This window comes from Zonotrichia albicollis, chromosome 3 (genome assembly GCF_047830755.1).
Source record: "Zonotrichia albicollis isolate bZonAlb1 chromosome 3, bZonAlb1.hap1, whole genome shotgun sequence".
Classification (NCBI taxonomy): Eukaryota; Metazoa; Chordata; class Aves; order Passeriformes; family Passerellidae; genus Zonotrichia; species Zonotrichia albicollis.
The window spans coordinates 61,717,326-61,736,036 of record NC_133821.1 but is presented as its reverse complement, the minus strand read 5'-3'; the positions used below and the strand labels follow the sequence as shown (position 1 = coordinate 61,736,036).

Below are 18,711 nucleotides of genomic sequence, written 5' to 3'. Positions count from 1 at the left end.
AGCACCTGATTAATGCACAACCCATATAAACCATACAAATAATCAGGAGACAAATGCTGCTTGTTTTTTCTGGAGGTCATAGTGCTTTTTATGGACTTCAGAAATTCACTTTTTATTTCAATAGACCACAGGGCCTAAGTTTGGAAAGATTTAAACAATTATTCTTTATCTTTGTAGACTGTAACTCAATACTGGTATTTTTTTTTCTGTTAAAGGCATGCCTGCCAATACCAACTCTAAAAGATTTTCACTCCTTTACTTCAGCTGTGGTCTAGAAAGTAGTTTTATGTTAGTTCTCAGAAATACACAATGCCTGTATTACGAATTTCAGGAAAATCAAACTCAAAATATTGTTATCTTGCCCTAAGAGAGGGGTTATATTTTTCTTATATATGAACTGTATCTTTTACACAAAGAAGGTGACAGGACCTGAACTTCCAAGCTCTGTGTGCACATGTGGGTATGTGTAACCAACAAAGAAACAATAAAACTATGAAGTTTTCCCTCCTTCTTGCTTTCAGCAGTTGGCAAAATTTGCAGCAACACATAGAAGAAACAATTGATTAGTTCTGGATTTACTACTTTCAATGCACTTACCAGTGTCATCATCAAAGTCAGACAGGATGCACTCAATCCCATCCTCACTGCTGGCTGACTGTTCCTGCGCTCTTCGGGGCAAGTTAACCAGCCGGCCACTGAGGAAGATGGGTTTCAAGGGCATTTTATAGATTTTGGCTAACAACTGGGAAGGGTGGAGAAGAGGGGAGAGAGAAAAAAAGAGGAGGTAAATATCCATGGGAAAGTTTGTAAAAGCAATCACATAAAACACAGGTTTGTAAAATAAAATAAAATAAAAGGTATGCAAACACAATTAGAGGCCAGAAGTCTTCCGTTCTCTGACAAGTAAAAGGTTGTGGGTAAAGAGAGGGAGAGCAGCAATTTAAATAACACATTTCTGAGATGGGAGTGTGCTCTCATCTCATTTGTGAAGGGCAAAGGTTACAATTCCCTGATTGCATCTATAGCCTACAAAGCTCTGTTAGCCGTACTATTGCAGGGATAATACCAGCATTTAATCAGTTCTTTCTAAGTGAATAATGTACTTGCAATATACAGACAAGATTTTTTCTTAGTCATTCCTGTTTTACTTTTAATGGCAAGTTAAAAGGTACAACAAGATATAAATGTCTGCTTCTAAGGAGGAGAAAATATTTCTCCCTCACTGTGAACAGGAGTTTGTAAGGATGAGGAATAGAAATGTGGTACAAATAGTGTATAGACAGAACATACATTAGATACATACACAGATGTTTACTAATTTTTTTAGATGAACAAGATAGCAAGTTGAGTTTGGTATATCTGCTGTTTATTATTGTGAGTTGCCCTATTCTTCCCTTCTTTTCTCAGTCTGCATACTGAATCCACCCATTATCTCTGAATTTAGATATTAAGTACTTTCAGCAATGATAGTATCCTTTCTTGTGCTTTTGTATTGTACTCAGAAAAACATGGCCTGGGTCCAACAAAAAGACCTGCAGGTGCTACAGAAATACAAATAACATTATAAAATCAGACAAAAATTGTCCGGGTAACCCTGGATAATAATATATGCTGTGTGCAAGAAGATTAGAGGAAACATGCCAGCATTCTAATTATTAGAGATTTGACCTGAGATATGTCTGCATGGTACAAATAAGCTGCTTCTGCATTTCAGAGGGTGCAGCCTCTTGTATTTAAAATAAAAGAATTCTCAACTTCTTGTTTTTTGGTTTTTTTGGTCTTTCATTCACAACACTGTTTATGGTAACTGTTTAAATAAGAATGAATTTAGCTTTGAATTATGTTACTACGATGTTTTCAACATTCACGTTTTCTCACTTGCTCCCTGGGTCTGAGTTTTTTCCTACCTTCTCGGTTTTCCCACTGCTAACTGGCCTGGAAGGTATGATATTCCCTCAGATTCCCACTGTCCATTTGGCAGTGCAGGGTATTACCATCAGGACTCTGTTGAGTTCATACAAATCATCCAATGACTGATGCAAAGCCTGCAGGTTAGAATTATTTCCCAGGCCAGGTTAGTGCCTGTGTAAGATTGTTCATCATACCTGAGAACATCTCCTGAGGTAATCAAGCGCGGGAAGGCACAAGTCTGTAGATGCAGATCCTGATCCTGGCACACAGTCACCCATCTCCTTACAATCTACTTCCCCTGGGGACAGGAAAGGCAGCATTGGGAAGGACAGAAGAAAAACAGTAAGTAGAGCATTAATTTTCTTTTCTCATTCAGTTACACCCTAATAAACAGAATCCAGAAAACATCCTTTGTTTGATCTTCTTAGATGACAACCAGGTGACCCACACACAAACAATACAGTAATACTGGTCATAGTTTGTACACAAATTTTTATATGAATAAATACTTTAATAAACATATGCCTATTTAATATTTCTTTAGTAGAGTCTTTGGAAGTTCTAATAATCATATATTGTATTATCTGCCATATTGACTCCATTCCACTGTCTTCCATGGGTGTAGGAATTAATTACTTATATTAAGCATTGCTCAGTTACTGAAGTATTTTTTTCTATTCATTTGTACCCCACTGCCCCGGAAAATTCTTCTACCACAAGTTCTTCCTATTAGTTTATTTACTGCTTAAATCCATCATTTTATATTTTGTATACTACACTTCCTTCTGCTGTCTAATGCAGGCATCAAGTCTCACAGTATGACTGTATGACACACATCCTTCAACTGTATGAGACATATCCTCAGGTCCTAGTGCCTCTGTTGATGGTACTCCTAACTTCAATCGGCACACTGCTCCTCTCAGTCCAGCTTCACTAAGGGAATTCAATAAGCAGAGCAGTTCCAAGGCATCCTGCTGCACAGCTCCTCTCTGGGTAACTCCATTCACTCCATCATTTTCCCTGTCTGCCAGTCTGCCTGTCTCATCTCAGCTAAAGTTCTGTCCACCTTAGAACACTTGGCTCAAAACCATTTTTCCAGTTTAGCCAAATACTTCTCCTTCAGTGCCAAATCTGGAGCGTGACTAAATGCCTATCAACATTAACATTTTCTTGCCTTAAAAAGTTATTCCTCTCATAAAGAGCACAAGATAAATATTAAAAATTTTATTAGATTCTACTTGTTCTCCTTTCTCTATATTTATTTGCTTTTTCTATGCTCTTAACTATTCCCTCCATAATGTATTTTAAAGTTTTGTCTACTATTGAGATCAGTCAAGACAGCCAATGAAGTTTGAATCCTTTAGTTTTACTAAAAAATGCACATAGTATGGCATTGTATTTGTTGATATTTCCCATAGTCCTATTGCCTTTAATAAAAAAAAGACCTTGATTTTTGATATGTAACCACAATGGGGTCAAAATTGTCTTATGAATGCAAGAAGCGTAAAGAAATATAAGACAGGCTTTTAAGCTCAGCAGAAAAAAACATGAGTTCCCTCTATTGGTACTGGACATGTAAGTTTATTTCTCTTTTGTAGTAATAACTACAATTACAACTACATCACAAGGTGAATTCTTCCCCCATTTAAATCAGTGGTGAAATAGGTCAATGAGACAAGAGTAACATTAAAGAGTAGGTCTTCTGCAGTTAGGTGCTTCATTTAAATCAAAATGAGTTACTCACAGACCTAGATTGTAAGACGTGTTGGTTTATTTCCAACCATCTCTGTGAATTAATTTTCACATTCTCATCTCTGTGAATTAGCATTCATATAGAAACCAAAAGCTCAATTTTATCACTGCTTAGAAGTTCTATAATTTACATCCACAAAAAAACCCCAACATTGTCACAGTTCAGTGAAAAGTGTCAAACTCTAACGATCAAGGCAAGCCACGGATCACCAGCATGGGTGCAGAACGACCCAGCACCATTTGCCTTTGTTCTGAAGGCTGGTGAAGCATGGCAATTACTCTGCAGGGTCACCCTGACACGCTGTGCCTGGTCTCTGCTGCTCACAGTGTAAAACATGCCCTGCTGTTGCAAACAATCCATGTTGTCTCTGCACAATGCCAGGCCATTTCTGCAATATTCTAGGTTTGGATACTTTTTTGTTTTATTATTTACATGAATATAAAAAAATCCTGGTGTAAACTAAGATCAAATTAAGAAGCAGACACTTAATAGTGAGATGCATCTTTGCTGCTATAAAAACTCGAAGAACGATAGTATTAAAAATGTTACAGAAATAATCCCTTGGTCTTGATTTATTTTATTTTTTTAAAGCATTCTGGACTCAACATCTTCAGTGCCCCTCTCTTTCCTGCCATGCTACATATTACATAATTGAATTATTCTCTTCTGTGGGATATCATGACTTAATAGGAAAATATTTACCCAGTCCTTTGACAAACTTCATAAGGCACATAATATAACTGGTGGCAGCGTTGGCAAAGACCTGGATGTTGTCTGTGTTTAGAAATGCTTCAAAGACATCAAACACTGGAGCCTGGCGTTTCCCTGCGGAGATAACAAGATGAGAACTCTTCCTCACACCTCCTTAAAAATAATTTTCCAACCATTTTTCAACAATTTAACTGAATCTGCAGAATCTTTTCTATTCTGGGCAGAGACAGAAATAATCTTTAAAGTAAAACCTTCTCTTGCTCCTGGGGCAACTTGTGTAGCCTTTCATAGGAAGTGACAGACTCCCCCTTTGTCCAGTCTATGAGAAATACCAGTTTATGCCTGCTCAAATGGTAGGAGCAGGTTTGAGCTCTTGAACTCAGGAGCTAATACTTCTGAGGTATTTTATATATATACACACTTCTTTGGTGGAGATTTCTGTTTAGTTTCTGGTTTAGTTTTTGATAACGTCCAAGATTACATCAATCATTCAGACTATAGAGTAACAAAATAGCCTTGATTTTCCAAAGCAGATTATTGTCTTCAAAAGCTGTGTACACCAGCATTCAGCATCAACCATAACAGATCTAAATGACTAGGTTTAGAAGGAAAACCATATCCCTTACATGTGACTTGTCACATTTAAACATGCCTTCTAATGGGGCTAAAGAACAGAAAAAAATGGATTTTACTATATTAACACATTTCCATACAGCAAACATTTCCAGAAAGGATGCACACTCTTACAGAAATGTGGTCTGTAATAGCACTAGGAATCTGTAAGCTTTGTGATCAAATGCCTGGACAAGCACTTGCCCAGATTATCATATTAAGTTACCCTGAGGTACAAGAGCAATAGGTTTCATACAATAGGGAAGACAGTTCACAAGAGACATGCTGCTTGGATACAGTCCTTTTTCCAGTAAGACAGTGACAAATGCTCAGCCAAGCTCAGTACCCTTGCACTACTGTCTTGCTCAGACTTGTTCAAGTAGGTTTTTTCTCATTCAAATAATTTTCTCATTCTTTCTCATTCAAATAATTTGTTAGCATGTAGAGGACAAAAGGTCAGAACAATATATCTGCTTTCCTTCCTACCCCAACAATTAAGTCAGATGCTTTGGTACAGTTCTGGAGTATTGTAGTGCCACTTTGAGTTTAGGCATTTAAATATATTGAGTTAGTTACTGTGTCCCCCAGGGAATCAAAAGCATATTTGAAACAGTGCAGGAAGTCCTTACCCATAGAGTATTCTCCTACGAGGTACTCCTTGACCTCTGACTTGCTGCTGCTGTGCACTGTTTCCAGGGCACTGAACAGGGGTCTCCATCCCGACTGGATCTGGGTAGAACACATTTCCACCAACTCTCCTATAGACGTGATCACCTGCAGCCAGTGTAGGAGGGGTTAAAATAAAAGAATCAAAAACCAGAACAGATATACAGATGGATCTTCAGAAGGAATGTCTTTAAACACATTCCTAGACCTCATTATGACAATCTAGATTAGTTTACTCTTTAAATTTTTTTAGATAGTAGAAAATCTTTATTTAATTGCTTTAAGCCAGGTCTACTGTCTCTGTGCTCTGCCACAATGCTCAATTAGGTAGGCAGAGCACTCCTAATTCCTAAATTCCTAATTCCTTGAAGATGATTAAAGGGCAGCATTTGAAGGGAATCTGGGAAACAGTCTCAGGTGGACCAAGTGCACTCTGGAAACCATTCTTATGGGCATGGAGACCAGATACAGACCCATTGATCAGAGCTAACTTGCCTGGTCTTGGACATCCTCATCACACAGCTCCAGCTGCATGATGCGCTCAAAGGGGCGGAAAAGTGCCTCGTTGAAGTGAAAGTGAGAAGGCTCGTTCCAGTCCATCAGCACTTCTGTGAGGATGTCATGGATGAAGGAGACAGCCTTCTGAGACACGTGTCTCTCCTTGTGACAGGCAGCCTGCAGGGAAAGGAGAAGGATTAGACTGTGTCCAAGCAAAAAATTTGCTTTCACTCAGACACTTTCAAGGGAGGTAAGCACTACAGGTTACTGAACCTTCAAAACAGCTTCATCACTGATGTGACCAGGGACCCCACTGTAATGAAAACAGAAGACTACTGCCCTGGAAACAGATGACTGAGACTCTGAGCTGCCTAGAGCTCCACAGATGTATTAAAGTTGGCTGACGATTAAAAACACATAGAGCTAAATATAAATAAATTAAATACTAAAACCCACAGAACTTGTGTGAAATGTTGTCTTTTGTTTGGCCTGTGTCACCCTTTTTCCCTTCCAAAGGTAGCAGCTGAGCTGGCTTTATATGGGAAAAGAAAACCTTCAACCTTTTATAGGAAAAATTCCAAGGGTGCAGACCTTAACTGGAATATAAGCAGATGGAGCAGTCACTTAAAGTCCCTTGGGGTGGTTTCAGTTTTTTCTCCAGGCACAATTTGCATCATATTGCAGAAGTCCAACACCCTGCCCCTGTCCATTTCGGTCACTTACAAGCACACTCTTTGGTGGCAGTATTGCAATATATGACACAGTGTATCCAACACAAAGCAGATTTGACAATGTTGAAGGTTGCTATACATTTTAAGAGCTATCAAGCCTTCCTCATCTTTCTCAGCTTTGTGGTTTTGTGTACACATTCCCATTTTTGTCCCCCATTCCTACCTCTACCAGATGAGGAGCCACCAGGCTCCAGCAGCGCATGAGGTGGAGCAGCGGGCGGGATTTACTCCTCACAATTCTGAGCATGGCATCGCCAAGCCGGAATAAGTGAAGAGCACTTCTCCTGTCCTGGGTAGATTTTACTTCACCTACAAGAAAGTATGAGAATAAATGGAAGCTAAGCATCAGCTGCTCCTCCACTCCTAAATGTCTGAAGAAGAATTAGAAATTACTGATTAAGTGGTTGATAATTAATAAGCTTTAGTGGGAGCGAGAAAAAGGAAAAAAAACCCCAAAACCAATATAAAACACAGCCTATGCCTGTGTAGATAAAAGAACAGGAGATGGACCCAAGCTTAAAGGTTACTAAACATACTTTAGATGATCACTTTTATTGCAAACATACGAAAGACAAAGGCTTGGAAAAGTCTTGCAGAAAAGTTAAGCAAGGAGTTAAATAAACTGATATTAAGACCCAAAGTCGTAGTTGTGAAAGGTTTTGGTGACATCTACAGGAAAGATTATAAACTGCAAATTATTTGGCTTGGGTATTTAATTTTGTATTTCTTATTAAGCAAAGGATACAAAGAACAGAATGTAAGAAAATGCTTTTCTGTTCCCCAGTCACTAAGGCTTGTTATTTCTTGTTGAAAGGGATTCCTCTTCCATTGCTCTTACAACATTTGGAAAGACACTTCATCCTCTCATTTCAAATACACTTTACACTGCTTTTATCTCTAACAAAAGATGTAGTCAGGGGACATATCACTTTTAAAATAAAAAATAGCATTTAATTCCTCTATCTTAATTTTAATTTCAGTATTAAAACGACAATTGATTGGCCACTACATAACATGAAAAGATGAAATCTATTTATTAAAACTAGAGTAATGAATGTTGAGGTCTGGAGACAAGCAAGACCAAAAACCTCAAAATCCTGAAGTGTCATACCTAGAAAACAACAAGCAGCACTTCAGAGAGAGAGGAAACCAATTAAATTGGAGACTCAGAAAAAAACAGTGTCTGACATAGGACAAAACACACCCTGTATGATATATGTAACTTCTGACTGATGTGAGGTACATGCTCTATTCTGTTGGGGAAAATCAAGCAAGGCAAACCCCACTGCTTTAACATTCTTCATTTGTGTGCTCTGTTCTCTATCGCCCATTTCCTGAACACATCTGAGGTTATCCTACTGTCAAATATCAAACCTAAATCCACTGTCTTAAGTCTAGACTGACCCAAGTTTCCATACTGGTCTGGGTTCAAAAATAGAGCTGTGATTATATATTGGCACACAATTAACACCCCCCAAAGTCCAAGACTCAAATGAATTTCCTGTAATGTGTTTCAAAGCAGGTGTGGATGTGGTCTCCGTCCAAATAAAGCGCTCAACCTTTTCTGAAGACAAAAAATTGCTCCCACAATTGTAATAAGAAAGATTAGTCCAGTAAGCAGTACAATTATATATAAAACACTCTGTACAGGATATTCAGGTTATTTACCTGGCATTGCTAGCGAGTAATCAACTGTATCTGTGACTGAATGGAAAAGCTGGGCCTGAGAAGCCTTCTTGAGCTGGTAAAGGAAGCCTGCCAATGCCGTCAAGTTTAACTTGTCAGCAGCATCTTCAAAAAGCCTATAGGTAAAGAACAGAATCTAACTGAAAAATTCATTAGATGCAGACTTAAATGTGCATGTAAGAGGAAAACTCCTGTCTGTTTGTGGCTTCTATATGTTGGCTTTCGTGACACATTGGTTATTGGGGGCTTTTTAATTTATACAATGCTGCAGCAAGACTTTGATCTAGAAGCTTTATTAATTGAAGAGTGGAAAGGAGGTTGCTGTGGAATCAACCAGAACCCTTTAAAGATTCACTACAGTGCTAAAACAGAAAGTCACTTTTTCCAGTTACCGTATGAACCAGTATTTAAAATACCAGTTGAAACATGCCCAGTCCTCACAACACATATCATCATAGCTTCACTAACTTTAGAGTTACACCAGTGTGCTCCATCTGAAGTTACTAACCCCAACCTGAAAAATAAATTAATTCAAGCCTTAAACCTAAGATTACCGTACCTGAATTGCTAGTTTGGAATATTTTGCTGAATTTGGCTGGGGTAGAGTTAATTTCTTTAACAGAGGCAAGTATGCGGCTATGTTTTGACTAACATTGACAAATACAAGCAAGAGTTGTTATTTTCAGCTGCAATGGGCTCCTAGGATTTAACAGTTAAAATCTGTACACATACAACAATAAGTGTGGTTACACTGGAGGGAAGATCCACAGAGATTACAGTGAAATTTCATATGGTGCATCCAGAAATTGACAAAAATATGATTCTCTGTTATTGCTTTTCATGAAAAACTTTTCTGCAGTCCTAAGAAACAAGGGATTAAATCCTAACAAACATTTGCATTTAAGTAAAAGGGTAAAATGAAACCAGCATCATTAAAATGAGACAGTATTGCTATTCTCTAATCCTCAGACCCAAGTTGTACTGTAAGCTTCCTAAATAAAAGATTTTTTTTTTGCCCAGAGTCAAATTTCTACAAGCAGTTTATGCAGTACTTTTGGCTCTGAATTTACACATAACATCTTCCTATGGGCAGAGATCAAGATGAAAAATATCAGTTGGATCAAAAAGGTAATTGCAAGGAAGCAAACCAGGAATTTTTCAACTGTAACCTGGGCTGCTTAAAATATAGCAGAAATAATATCAGTTGGCAGGCCATGATGAAAGGACATTTCAGACAGCCATTCTGTGACCATACTTGGCTCCCTTGCTTCTCTGGACACACTGGGGAAGCCTGACAAAGCGTCCATGCAGCCCAGGCAGAAGCAGCTGCTTTCTGACTAACACTGGTCTTGTCAATCAGTCCCTTGCTGTCAGGACAAGACACCCCTTTACTCTGCTTAACTGAATACAACATATCAATTTACATGCAAGAAAGAAATCCACCACTCTTGGATGCATTTGATTTGACTGGCATATTCACTGCTGTGCACAGACACACTCAGCTCAGTACTTGCAGGCAGTGCAGAGATGAAAAAACCCCAGGTCTGTTAGAAACTGCTGGTTGTGACAAACACTCAGCTTTTTTGTGAAATTCAACTGAAGCAAGTGGCTGAAATGAACAAAGATCAGGCCCACTGCAGCACAGAAAGGGCCATTTTGGTACTGCTTTGGGAACAAGGATTCTGGCTGCTGACAGCAGTGCTTTTACCTGTCAGCCTGAGTGGAGAGCGTGAGAACAGCCTTGGCAGCACTGGTACCACACAGCAGACTGCCTCCACGGAAGTCAAAAGCTCTGCCCTTACTGCTGTCCTTGATGAGATCCTGGATGGAAACTGGCTGAATGACAGGGTGGCTGCTCAGGGTGGTCTCTTGCTCGGGGGTCAGTGCCTGAGGAGCCTCCCCAGGCTCAGAGTCCGGGTGCTGCCCTCCGGGCGCTTGCTGGGACTGGGTGATGGTAAGGGAGGGCTGGGCAGCACCATCACTGAAGTGGGTGTGCTCCAGCGTGCTGATGTACTCACACACCCTGGGAACACACAAGAGAAGCAAAAAATTAATAAACACCCCAAAACAACTCCTGCACTAAAACTCCAAATATAACACCCCAAAACAACTCCTCCCTGCACTAATCACAGGACATTTCCCTCAAACCATAAACAGATGCTTTCTAACTCTCAAACAACACAGAGATAACCTTTCTTCTTACACATAGATAACCTTTCTTCTTTGGCCTCCCATATGCCTAGATAGCAAATAGTTTGGTGGAAGTGCCTAAAAAGTCCATTAGGTTCCAGGGTCTGCCGCAGTCTTCTGGTAACTTTGAAGCTTCTAAGCATTTTGTCCCTGTGTAGTGGTGGAAAACAGCACCATCTTTTCTTTTAGAGATATTGACAGTTAATTCACTTTGACACTGTTTATACAGAACACCCAGAGACTGCAAAGCCCTTTTTCTCAGTCCCTTACTTTCAGGCAACATGGCCTGAATTCTGGCTATTTTGGGAAAGCTGGTGAGTACCTGAATACATGAGGCCAACAGTCCTGATTATGGCTTCCCATCTCCAGACCCACATTAAGGACTGCATCCATACACAAAAGATGAGCAGTGTGCAGGCAGACTCCCTGCACTTTCCCCATCTGCTCCAGTTTCTGCTCCACTTTCTGTTTCACTGTAGCATAAAAAAATAAATAAAATTAGCTTATTCAGCTTTTAAACAAACACTGGTTTGTATACAGGGTGATGATATCTATAAAAGAACATGAATTTTAGGCAAAAAAACCCCAACCAAATCAGAGAAATCCATTTCTTCCTAATAAACCTAAGGTAGCTTTAAAACTAAAATCCTTTTTGACTGAGCCTATATTCATGAAGAAAAGTATGAAAAAGTGAAAATCAATGCTAGATTGACACCCTCCACCCCCAAATTCACATCCTGTTGCCCACAGAACAGTTGCAGATTGCCAGTGATATTTCTCTTCAGAGATGGCTGACTGGGTATTTATTTTTACCAAAATCTCCTTTGATATGGAAAAAAAAATAGCATTTGTGGATTTCTATGTATTTCCATACAAAAAAAAATTCACCAAAAAGCTCTTGCCAAAGTAAAACTAATCTTTATCTGAACTACAACCATTTGGTTCTATTTATATTTTCTGAGAACCCCTGAAAAGCTTCGTTTTCATGCTGCATTGGAATGGAAACAAGTTTTGAAGCTTTGCAGGCTTTCACAGAACAGATGTGTTTGCCCCTGGCCACTGCTGCTGCTTCCTCTTTGATTCAGCATAGTCTGGCCAACTCACTTCAGCCACGTCCAGCAGAGCAGTCAAAAGCTTGTTTAAGCTCAGGCCTTTTCAGTTTTGTTTTCTCTACCAAAACACCAAATTTAAGTACCAAGCAAAGTCTTTTGTGCAACACTGTCATTTGTTATGGGCTTCTTGCCATTAGAAATTAGACATAAACAGAGAAGTTTTGTGTACTTCTTCAAATAGTCACTGGAGACAACCACTGGGTTTGAAATGGTGGTACAGAGATGCAGAACTTTTTATATGCTAAAAAGGCACCGTTTTTTTTTCCATTTTAATCTAACATGATTCAGAAACAGTTTTAAATATCTGAAGATGACAACAAAGATAATCAAGGATACATAAACCACAGAGGGAGAGCGATGCAAACTCAGTTTATATTACCACCCAACACACAAAAATCCCCAAATAACTGTTTCTCTGATGCTCTCTGGTTGCACTAGCATCACAAGGTTTAAAAAGCACATTGAAAAATGCTGCTGGCTTATGCATTGTTCCACTGATATAAGTTCCATATAGAACATAATTAGTGAGACATAATGTTAAGAACTTAGGACAGCATGCATATACTGAAGACACACATCCTATGTGCCTGCAAGCAAGTGGTGTACAGAAGAACAACAGAGGGAAATGCCACTTATGTGTGGCAAAGTGCTTTCCACTTGCAGCTTCACAGGCAATGTAAGATGAGGTAGGTAATTCAATCATGTAGTTACCTTGAGCTATAGCATCACTGGGTTCTTGGATTTCTTTTTCTTCTTTCTCTTCCTGGACACAGGAGGCCGCAGACATTTGGGCAAGAGCAGATGCACAGTTGGCAGCAACTCCTGTAAAGCAATAACACAATTACTCTATGGCCAACATTTCCTCCCCAGTCCCATACAACCTCAACAACAAGTAGGGTCAAGAAAAGTTGGCTAGATATGCTTATACTGTAGGGCACTTGATGCGTATTGCAGCCATCCATGTTCCTATTCAAAAGTGGAGCAGGATGCTGCATTTCCTTCTCCCACATTCCTTCAAGGAAAGTTACCATCCCATTCTATGAATCTGCCAAGACATCCCCCATGCAGCATTACCTAGAGCACAGCTCAGCCGGGCTGCCCTCCTTAGTCCATCCAGGCTCACGCAGATGGAGTCCTTCTCCTTCTGGTTCTGCTCTTTGGCTCCTTCTGCTCCCAAGATGAAGGCCAGCCCCTTGGAGCTGCCTGCCATGCGGCCAGTCAGCGGGGTGGACAAAGTGTCAATCAGGTTCTTCCAACAGCCAATTAAAATGTATCGGGCAAAAGCAATTCCTAAAGTAGAAAAAACATGAATACTATCACTACAAGAAAATGGCACAACAGAAGCTTTATCATTAGTGGTAAAAAGCCAAGTCACATTTGTCCCCTACAGGCTGAACTGCCAATTCACATGTACCATGTATTGATACACTTTCTTTTTAAACTGTTCTTCTACACTATTTATCTGCATATGCTTTTGGTACATAACAACCCACTGCTGGATAAACACTTGTACTTTTATTACAGTCTTAGTACCTGCAACAACAGAATCATCTGTCTTCCGGTTCTGGGAAAGAGGAGATTGAGCTGAAGCAGATGCCATCAACTGGCCACCGATTGCACTGCTGCCCAAGCCATCGATGTCTGCCAGAATATTAAAAAACATCAGATTACTGTTTGCCACACAGATGACATGAGGAAAGCATGTCTTACTGGCTCTGTGTTCAACTAAGTACTAGCTGACTTCTCAGGTGTGATTTTTTTGTTACTCTTTTTGGCAGCCTTCTAAAGCCTTGGTATAAACATGAGCTGTGCAACCTTAGGCTTTGCCAAGTATAACCAATGTTTTGTTGAACAGGGGAGACATCCCACTCTCACAAGCTGCTCTCCTCCCTCTTCCAAGTACACAATGAACAGAACTTCCAGCAGAGATTTCAAGGTATTACAGTTCAGAACTTACCACACACTTAAATCTCTGCATTTCTTGGTATAATATTTCAAATCTTGCTAAGTCCTGTATTTAGATGTTTTCAGACCTCAGTCTGAGTTCTCAAGATGCACTGGGATCCTATTTCCTAAATGTGATTTTTAGTAGATCTGTGTATGCTCAATCTCAACAAAAGAAATACAACCCTTTCTCCAACACAACTAAAGAGCCATTTCTCACAGAGAATTTAATGTTAGGGACACCAGGTTGATTTCCTTTCTAACAAGCCCCATCTCCACATCTGCGTAGCATTTTTTCCACATGTTTCTTCCCTCTTACCAGCTCAGTAGTTAAAAGCAACACTAAGCTCAATACAACAAGCAAAAAACTTTCAGAGCAGTGGCCTTTGATCACCACTTACTGGCTCAACTGAAGCCATTGTTTTCCCTGCATACACTATTTTAATTACAGACACATTAAAGCAGACCGTGCATTTTTTATCAGTACAGTATCATACCCATCCCGCTGTCTTTCAACTGATACAATTTGATTTTTTTCCCCTCAAATGAAGCTAAAGATTGTTTCTAAGCACTTGTGCTCCAGGTTTTCAGCTTCTCTCTAGTGCCATTTGGCATATCCCTGGCATAGCTCAAGCCTGAACCAAGGGGAGTCTAATCTGTGGAAGGCTTCCAGGATCAGATGCCACTATTTATATTTGTACTGCACCGCAGGCATACTCAAATGGCTTTGCTCTGACATCAAAAAACAGTTTAACAAGTATCAACTCTACCAGAATTTAAAGTAACAGAAATAAGAGATGTTTTGGTTCAGTGAAAAAAACTACTCTCCCTGTCTCCCAGGGACAGTTTTGATTTTTTTTTTTAAACCTATGCTTCAGAACCACTCTGATGAGCCAAACCAAACACTTAAATACCTGCCACAGCTAGGTCTGGCTCCTTCTCAACTGATAAATCCACGAGACACCACATATTGCATGATGACATGCTGTTCTGTATATAATGCAGTAAAGCAGTGCTGTAGCTTGTCATTGTAGCTTGTTTTAGACACATTTGGAAGTTAGTCTTGCCACCATAATGTTGTACTGACCTGTCAGCATGCTGATAAGTGGAAGGCTGTGCTCCTCAGGGCTTCCCCAGTATCCAGCTTCCCCTAGCATGTTCCTTTCTAGTACCTGGTGGTACAGCTCTTCAACCCACGCCTGGGAAAATACCATCAACACTCCACTGGACTGGACCTGCTTCATGAACTCCTTCTGCAGAGAACCATAAAAGCCCAATGTAAGACATCAGTGTAAGCCCTACAGCATCAGCCCCCAGATCTACTTCTGAGTAAGGGATTGCAGAAGTAGAAATTAAGTTATGAAAATAATTAACTGAGGAGTGCAATCTTAGAATTGTTAAAATTGGAAAATATCTTTAAGATCATCAAGTCCAACTGTCAGCACAGCACCACCACCACATTCACCATTTTAAACCATGCCCTGAAGTGCCATACCCACACGTTTTTGAATGCTTCCAGGGGCAGTCTGTTCTTCTTCCTTACACACCCGTCCATGAAAAGAAATTTCCTGGTATCTAATCTAAACCTTCCCTGGCACAACTTGGGATCATTTCCTCTAGTCCTGTCGCTTGTTACCTGGGAGAAGAGTTCTACCCTCACCTCACTACACCCTCCTTCAGGGAGTTGTAGACAATGAGAAGCTCTCCTCTGAACCTCCTTTCCTCCAGGCTAAACAAAGTGGCAGCTTCCTCAGCCACTCCTCATAGGATGTGGTCTCTAGACCCTTGACGAGCTTTGTTGCCCTTCTCTGGACTCTCTCCAGGACCTCAACGTCCTTCTAGTACTGGGAGTCCAAGACTGAACATAGGAATTGAGGTGCAGCCTCACCAGTAGAAGGACAATCCCTGTCCTGGTCCTGCTGGCCACACTATTCCTGATACAGGCCCAGGATGCCACTGGCCTCCTTGGCCACCTGAGCCCACACTGGCTCATGTTCAGTAGGCTCATAAACACTCCCAGGTCTTTTTCCCCCAGGCAGCTTCCCAGCCACTCTGCCCCAGCCTGTAGTGCCACACTGGGTTCTTGTGACCGACGGGCAGGATCTGACACTTTGACCCTCATACAAGTCGCCAGACCCCATCAGCCCAGCCTGTCCAGATCCTTCTGTGTCTGTCTCTGCAGTGGAGAATGACATGAACATGAGCAGCTCTCCCTTCTTAATGTAAGATGCAAATCAGAATGACAGTTTTTGCACAGTGACAATGGGACATGCTGATCTATCACTATTTCCACGAGATGGGAGTAGGATCTCAAGTCCAATTAAAAGAAGTTGTAGCACCTAACGAGGCCTGGCCAACAACTGGGCCTTTCTGCATTGAACAGTCATCACAGATTAACTGGTCTCCAATTACTTGTCAGAATGATCTCTAAGAATACTTTGGTCATGCTCAGGCCTGTTGTGCACACTGAATCCTCTAGAGAATGTCATGAATCACAGATCTGCACCTGATCTGCTGCAGAACACACCAGAACTAAGGATGATGTTAAACTCCATTTGGTTTAGAGATTTATATAGATTATAAATTTCCATACACTGGAAGTTCAGCAATAATTATACATTTTGACACCTTTTTTATTTTTTACATATATTTCATATATAAACTAATTTTTTTTGGTTTTTCAGAAAACTGAAAAAATGTCTCTTGGGCAACTATGTTGAAAAACATGGATCCATTTTTTCAAAGTTAGAAGGAAGCAAGAAGTGGAGGAATTCCAGGTGTAACAAAAATTATAATTTCACATTACTAAGACCTACTTATTTTTTACTTTAACTTCTCATGTCTTCATCTACAGAAATTCAAATTAAGTATTCGGCAAAAAAAAAACCAGTTGCAAGATAAACATATGTTCATGCACATTGTCAAGAGACAATACTTGCCATATCACATGATGCTAATCTATTCTGAAAATAGCTTAACCATCAAAATGACAGCGACCTTAATGACAATCAGTAAGCAGCATTCCTTCCCACCAAATCACAGAGTAATTCAGATGCACGACACTTATCATGCAAGATTCATAAGCAGCTTGGAGAACGCTTCATTTGCAATTACTATTTCTCCACTTAGCAAGCAGCCTGAAGGTTTTATGTGTGGGCTGGTTTATGTGAAAGGAAGCAAAATAAATTTTCATTTTTTAAAAACAATGATGCCATATTCTCCAACTCACCAGCAACACGGGGGCTTGGGCAGGCTTCTTCCTGTAGTAATCTGAGTTTGCCAATTTTAGGTTGAGCAGCAAAGTGTAATGTGATACCACGTAGAGACTGTCTGCATTCATCAGAGTCTGGAAGTTGAAATTTAGGTTTCCCTCAAATCCTGGTGAGTGCATCATACCTAACAAAAACACCACGTGAGCTCTCATATTTTAACCAGATTTTTCCTGGAAAAAAAATCAGAAACTATCCCTAGCAGCAACAGATTGCTAGAATAGTTAATGAATCATCAGTAGAAATTGCTCTACTAAACATACTAGAGTAGGGAATAGAAAAATAAGTAGTTCATCTAGAATGCAAGACAAACTGAACACTCCAGTCACAGTCCAGCAAAAAAACGTGCTAAATTTGAAATAAGCAAGGAGCACCAGCATTTACTGGGATGACTCTCATGTATAAAGCAAAGGGCAGGATACATTGTAATGCTAACTGGAAAAGTGAGGTGGAAAGGAGCAGACCCAAAGCCTGTGTACTTAAATGAAAATACACTGCACCAAATGGTGCTAATGAGATTAACAGCCCTTTTAGCCCCTCAGTAAACCCATTCTAGTAAAGTCATTTTCTGGATGGGGACTGGAGTGCTCCACACCTTACAAGATCAGTCCGTAATCATCATTCTCTCCATGGCCTAGAGGTATGTGGACAAATATCTGGGGCCAAGCTGGCTGGAACTAGTTACAACTCCAAGCCCTATTTATTTCATACAAGGCCTACTTTCTAAATGGCTGAGCACTTGCACTTCTGTCAGACCCAGAAACCACCAGAAAGGACTCACTAGTCCTGAAACAATATTTGTATGAAGCCTACAACCATGCTCAATGGCACAATCCCTTCTTCCCATGGATGTCAAATCGCTGACCTACTGGTAGAAAAATAACAATCAAGTATGAGCAACACCTAATTGAATCCCCATGATCTGTAGTCTGAACCATGAAAAAACCAGAAATACCAGATCCACCCACATAACTCACAGTATTTCATGGTTTTCACATCAACTGTGAAATCCATTCATATAATGTCAATTAGGGAAGATTAAGAAGTCAGCTTTACCCTAAAGGAATGTTTGAAATGGAACAAAAACCAGCTTCCAAGGTTAGTTACATGATGAAGCAAAGCTGTGTCGTTTGTTAACGGCTGCAGTGGTTTACTGTGAATATATTCCTCCCACCATAAAGCTCATACCTCTTCTTAGACAAAATACAACAAACCATTAACAGTAAAAAAAAAAAAAATCCACACACAGAAAAGAAGCAAATGTTTTTCTTGCCTCGTGAGGGTTTGAAAGCTCTGTGCTGCTGCCTTCTCGGACTTTCCACTGTCGTCACTTTGGGGGCGTGGATAAGGTGAGTAACTGTTTGAGGGTGGATTTAGAAAGAGAGTAACTGTTCCAGGGTGGGTCTAAAAAATGAATATCTGTTCAAGGGAGCAACCTTTGTGGAAGAAGGGTGATAGGGCTGGCCACAAACCACACCCACACAGGCTGGCATTGCTTGAGGTAGATTTCTCATGGTGAATGTCAACAGAATGTCAACTTTACCTAGACCAAAACTGCAACCATGTGCTTGAAAGTACCCTGCCAGTAGTTCTAGTGATTTCTTCATCACTGGAAACAAAGATGCATC

General features: G+C 40.1%; 1 protein-coding gene across 2 annotated transcripts in view; it reads right to left on the bottom strand.

The window, feature by feature from the left end:
• The window catches only part of ARFGEF3 (ARFGEF family member 3), a 95,286-nt gene that overhangs the window by 28,062 nt on the left and 48,513 nt on the right, over positions 1-18,711 (bottom strand). The window contains exons 13-27 of one of the 2 annotated variants that reach the window (XM_014268560.2): positions 18,357-18,440; positions 17,044-17,210; positions 14,902-15,067; positions 13,404-13,511; positions 12,945-13,160; positions 12,582-12,692; positions 11,081-11,231; positions 10,277-10,591; positions 8,551-8,684; positions 7,046-7,191; positions 6,149-6,328; positions 5,617-5,761; positions 4,367-4,489; positions 2,106-2,209; positions 598-742 (exon numbers count right to left, since the gene is read on the bottom strand). In XM_014268560.2, coding sequence (XP_014124035.1) covers positions 598-742; positions 2,106-2,209; positions 4,367-4,489; positions 5,617-5,761; positions 6,149-6,328; positions 7,046-7,191; positions 8,551-8,684; positions 10,277-10,591; positions 11,081-11,231; positions 12,582-12,692; positions 12,945-13,160; positions 13,404-13,511; positions 14,902-15,067; positions 17,044-17,210; positions 18,357-18,440 — 2,295 coding nt within the window. The remainder of the gene's footprint in view (positions 1-597; positions 743-2,105; positions 2,210-4,366; positions 4,490-5,616; positions 5,762-6,148; positions 6,329-7,045; positions 7,192-8,550; positions 8,685-10,276; positions 10,592-11,080; positions 11,232-12,581; positions 12,693-12,944; positions 13,161-13,403; positions 13,512-14,901; positions 15,068-17,043; positions 17,211-18,356; positions 18,441-18,711) is intronic. The other variant, XM_005489233.3, reaches the window with a different exon arrangement.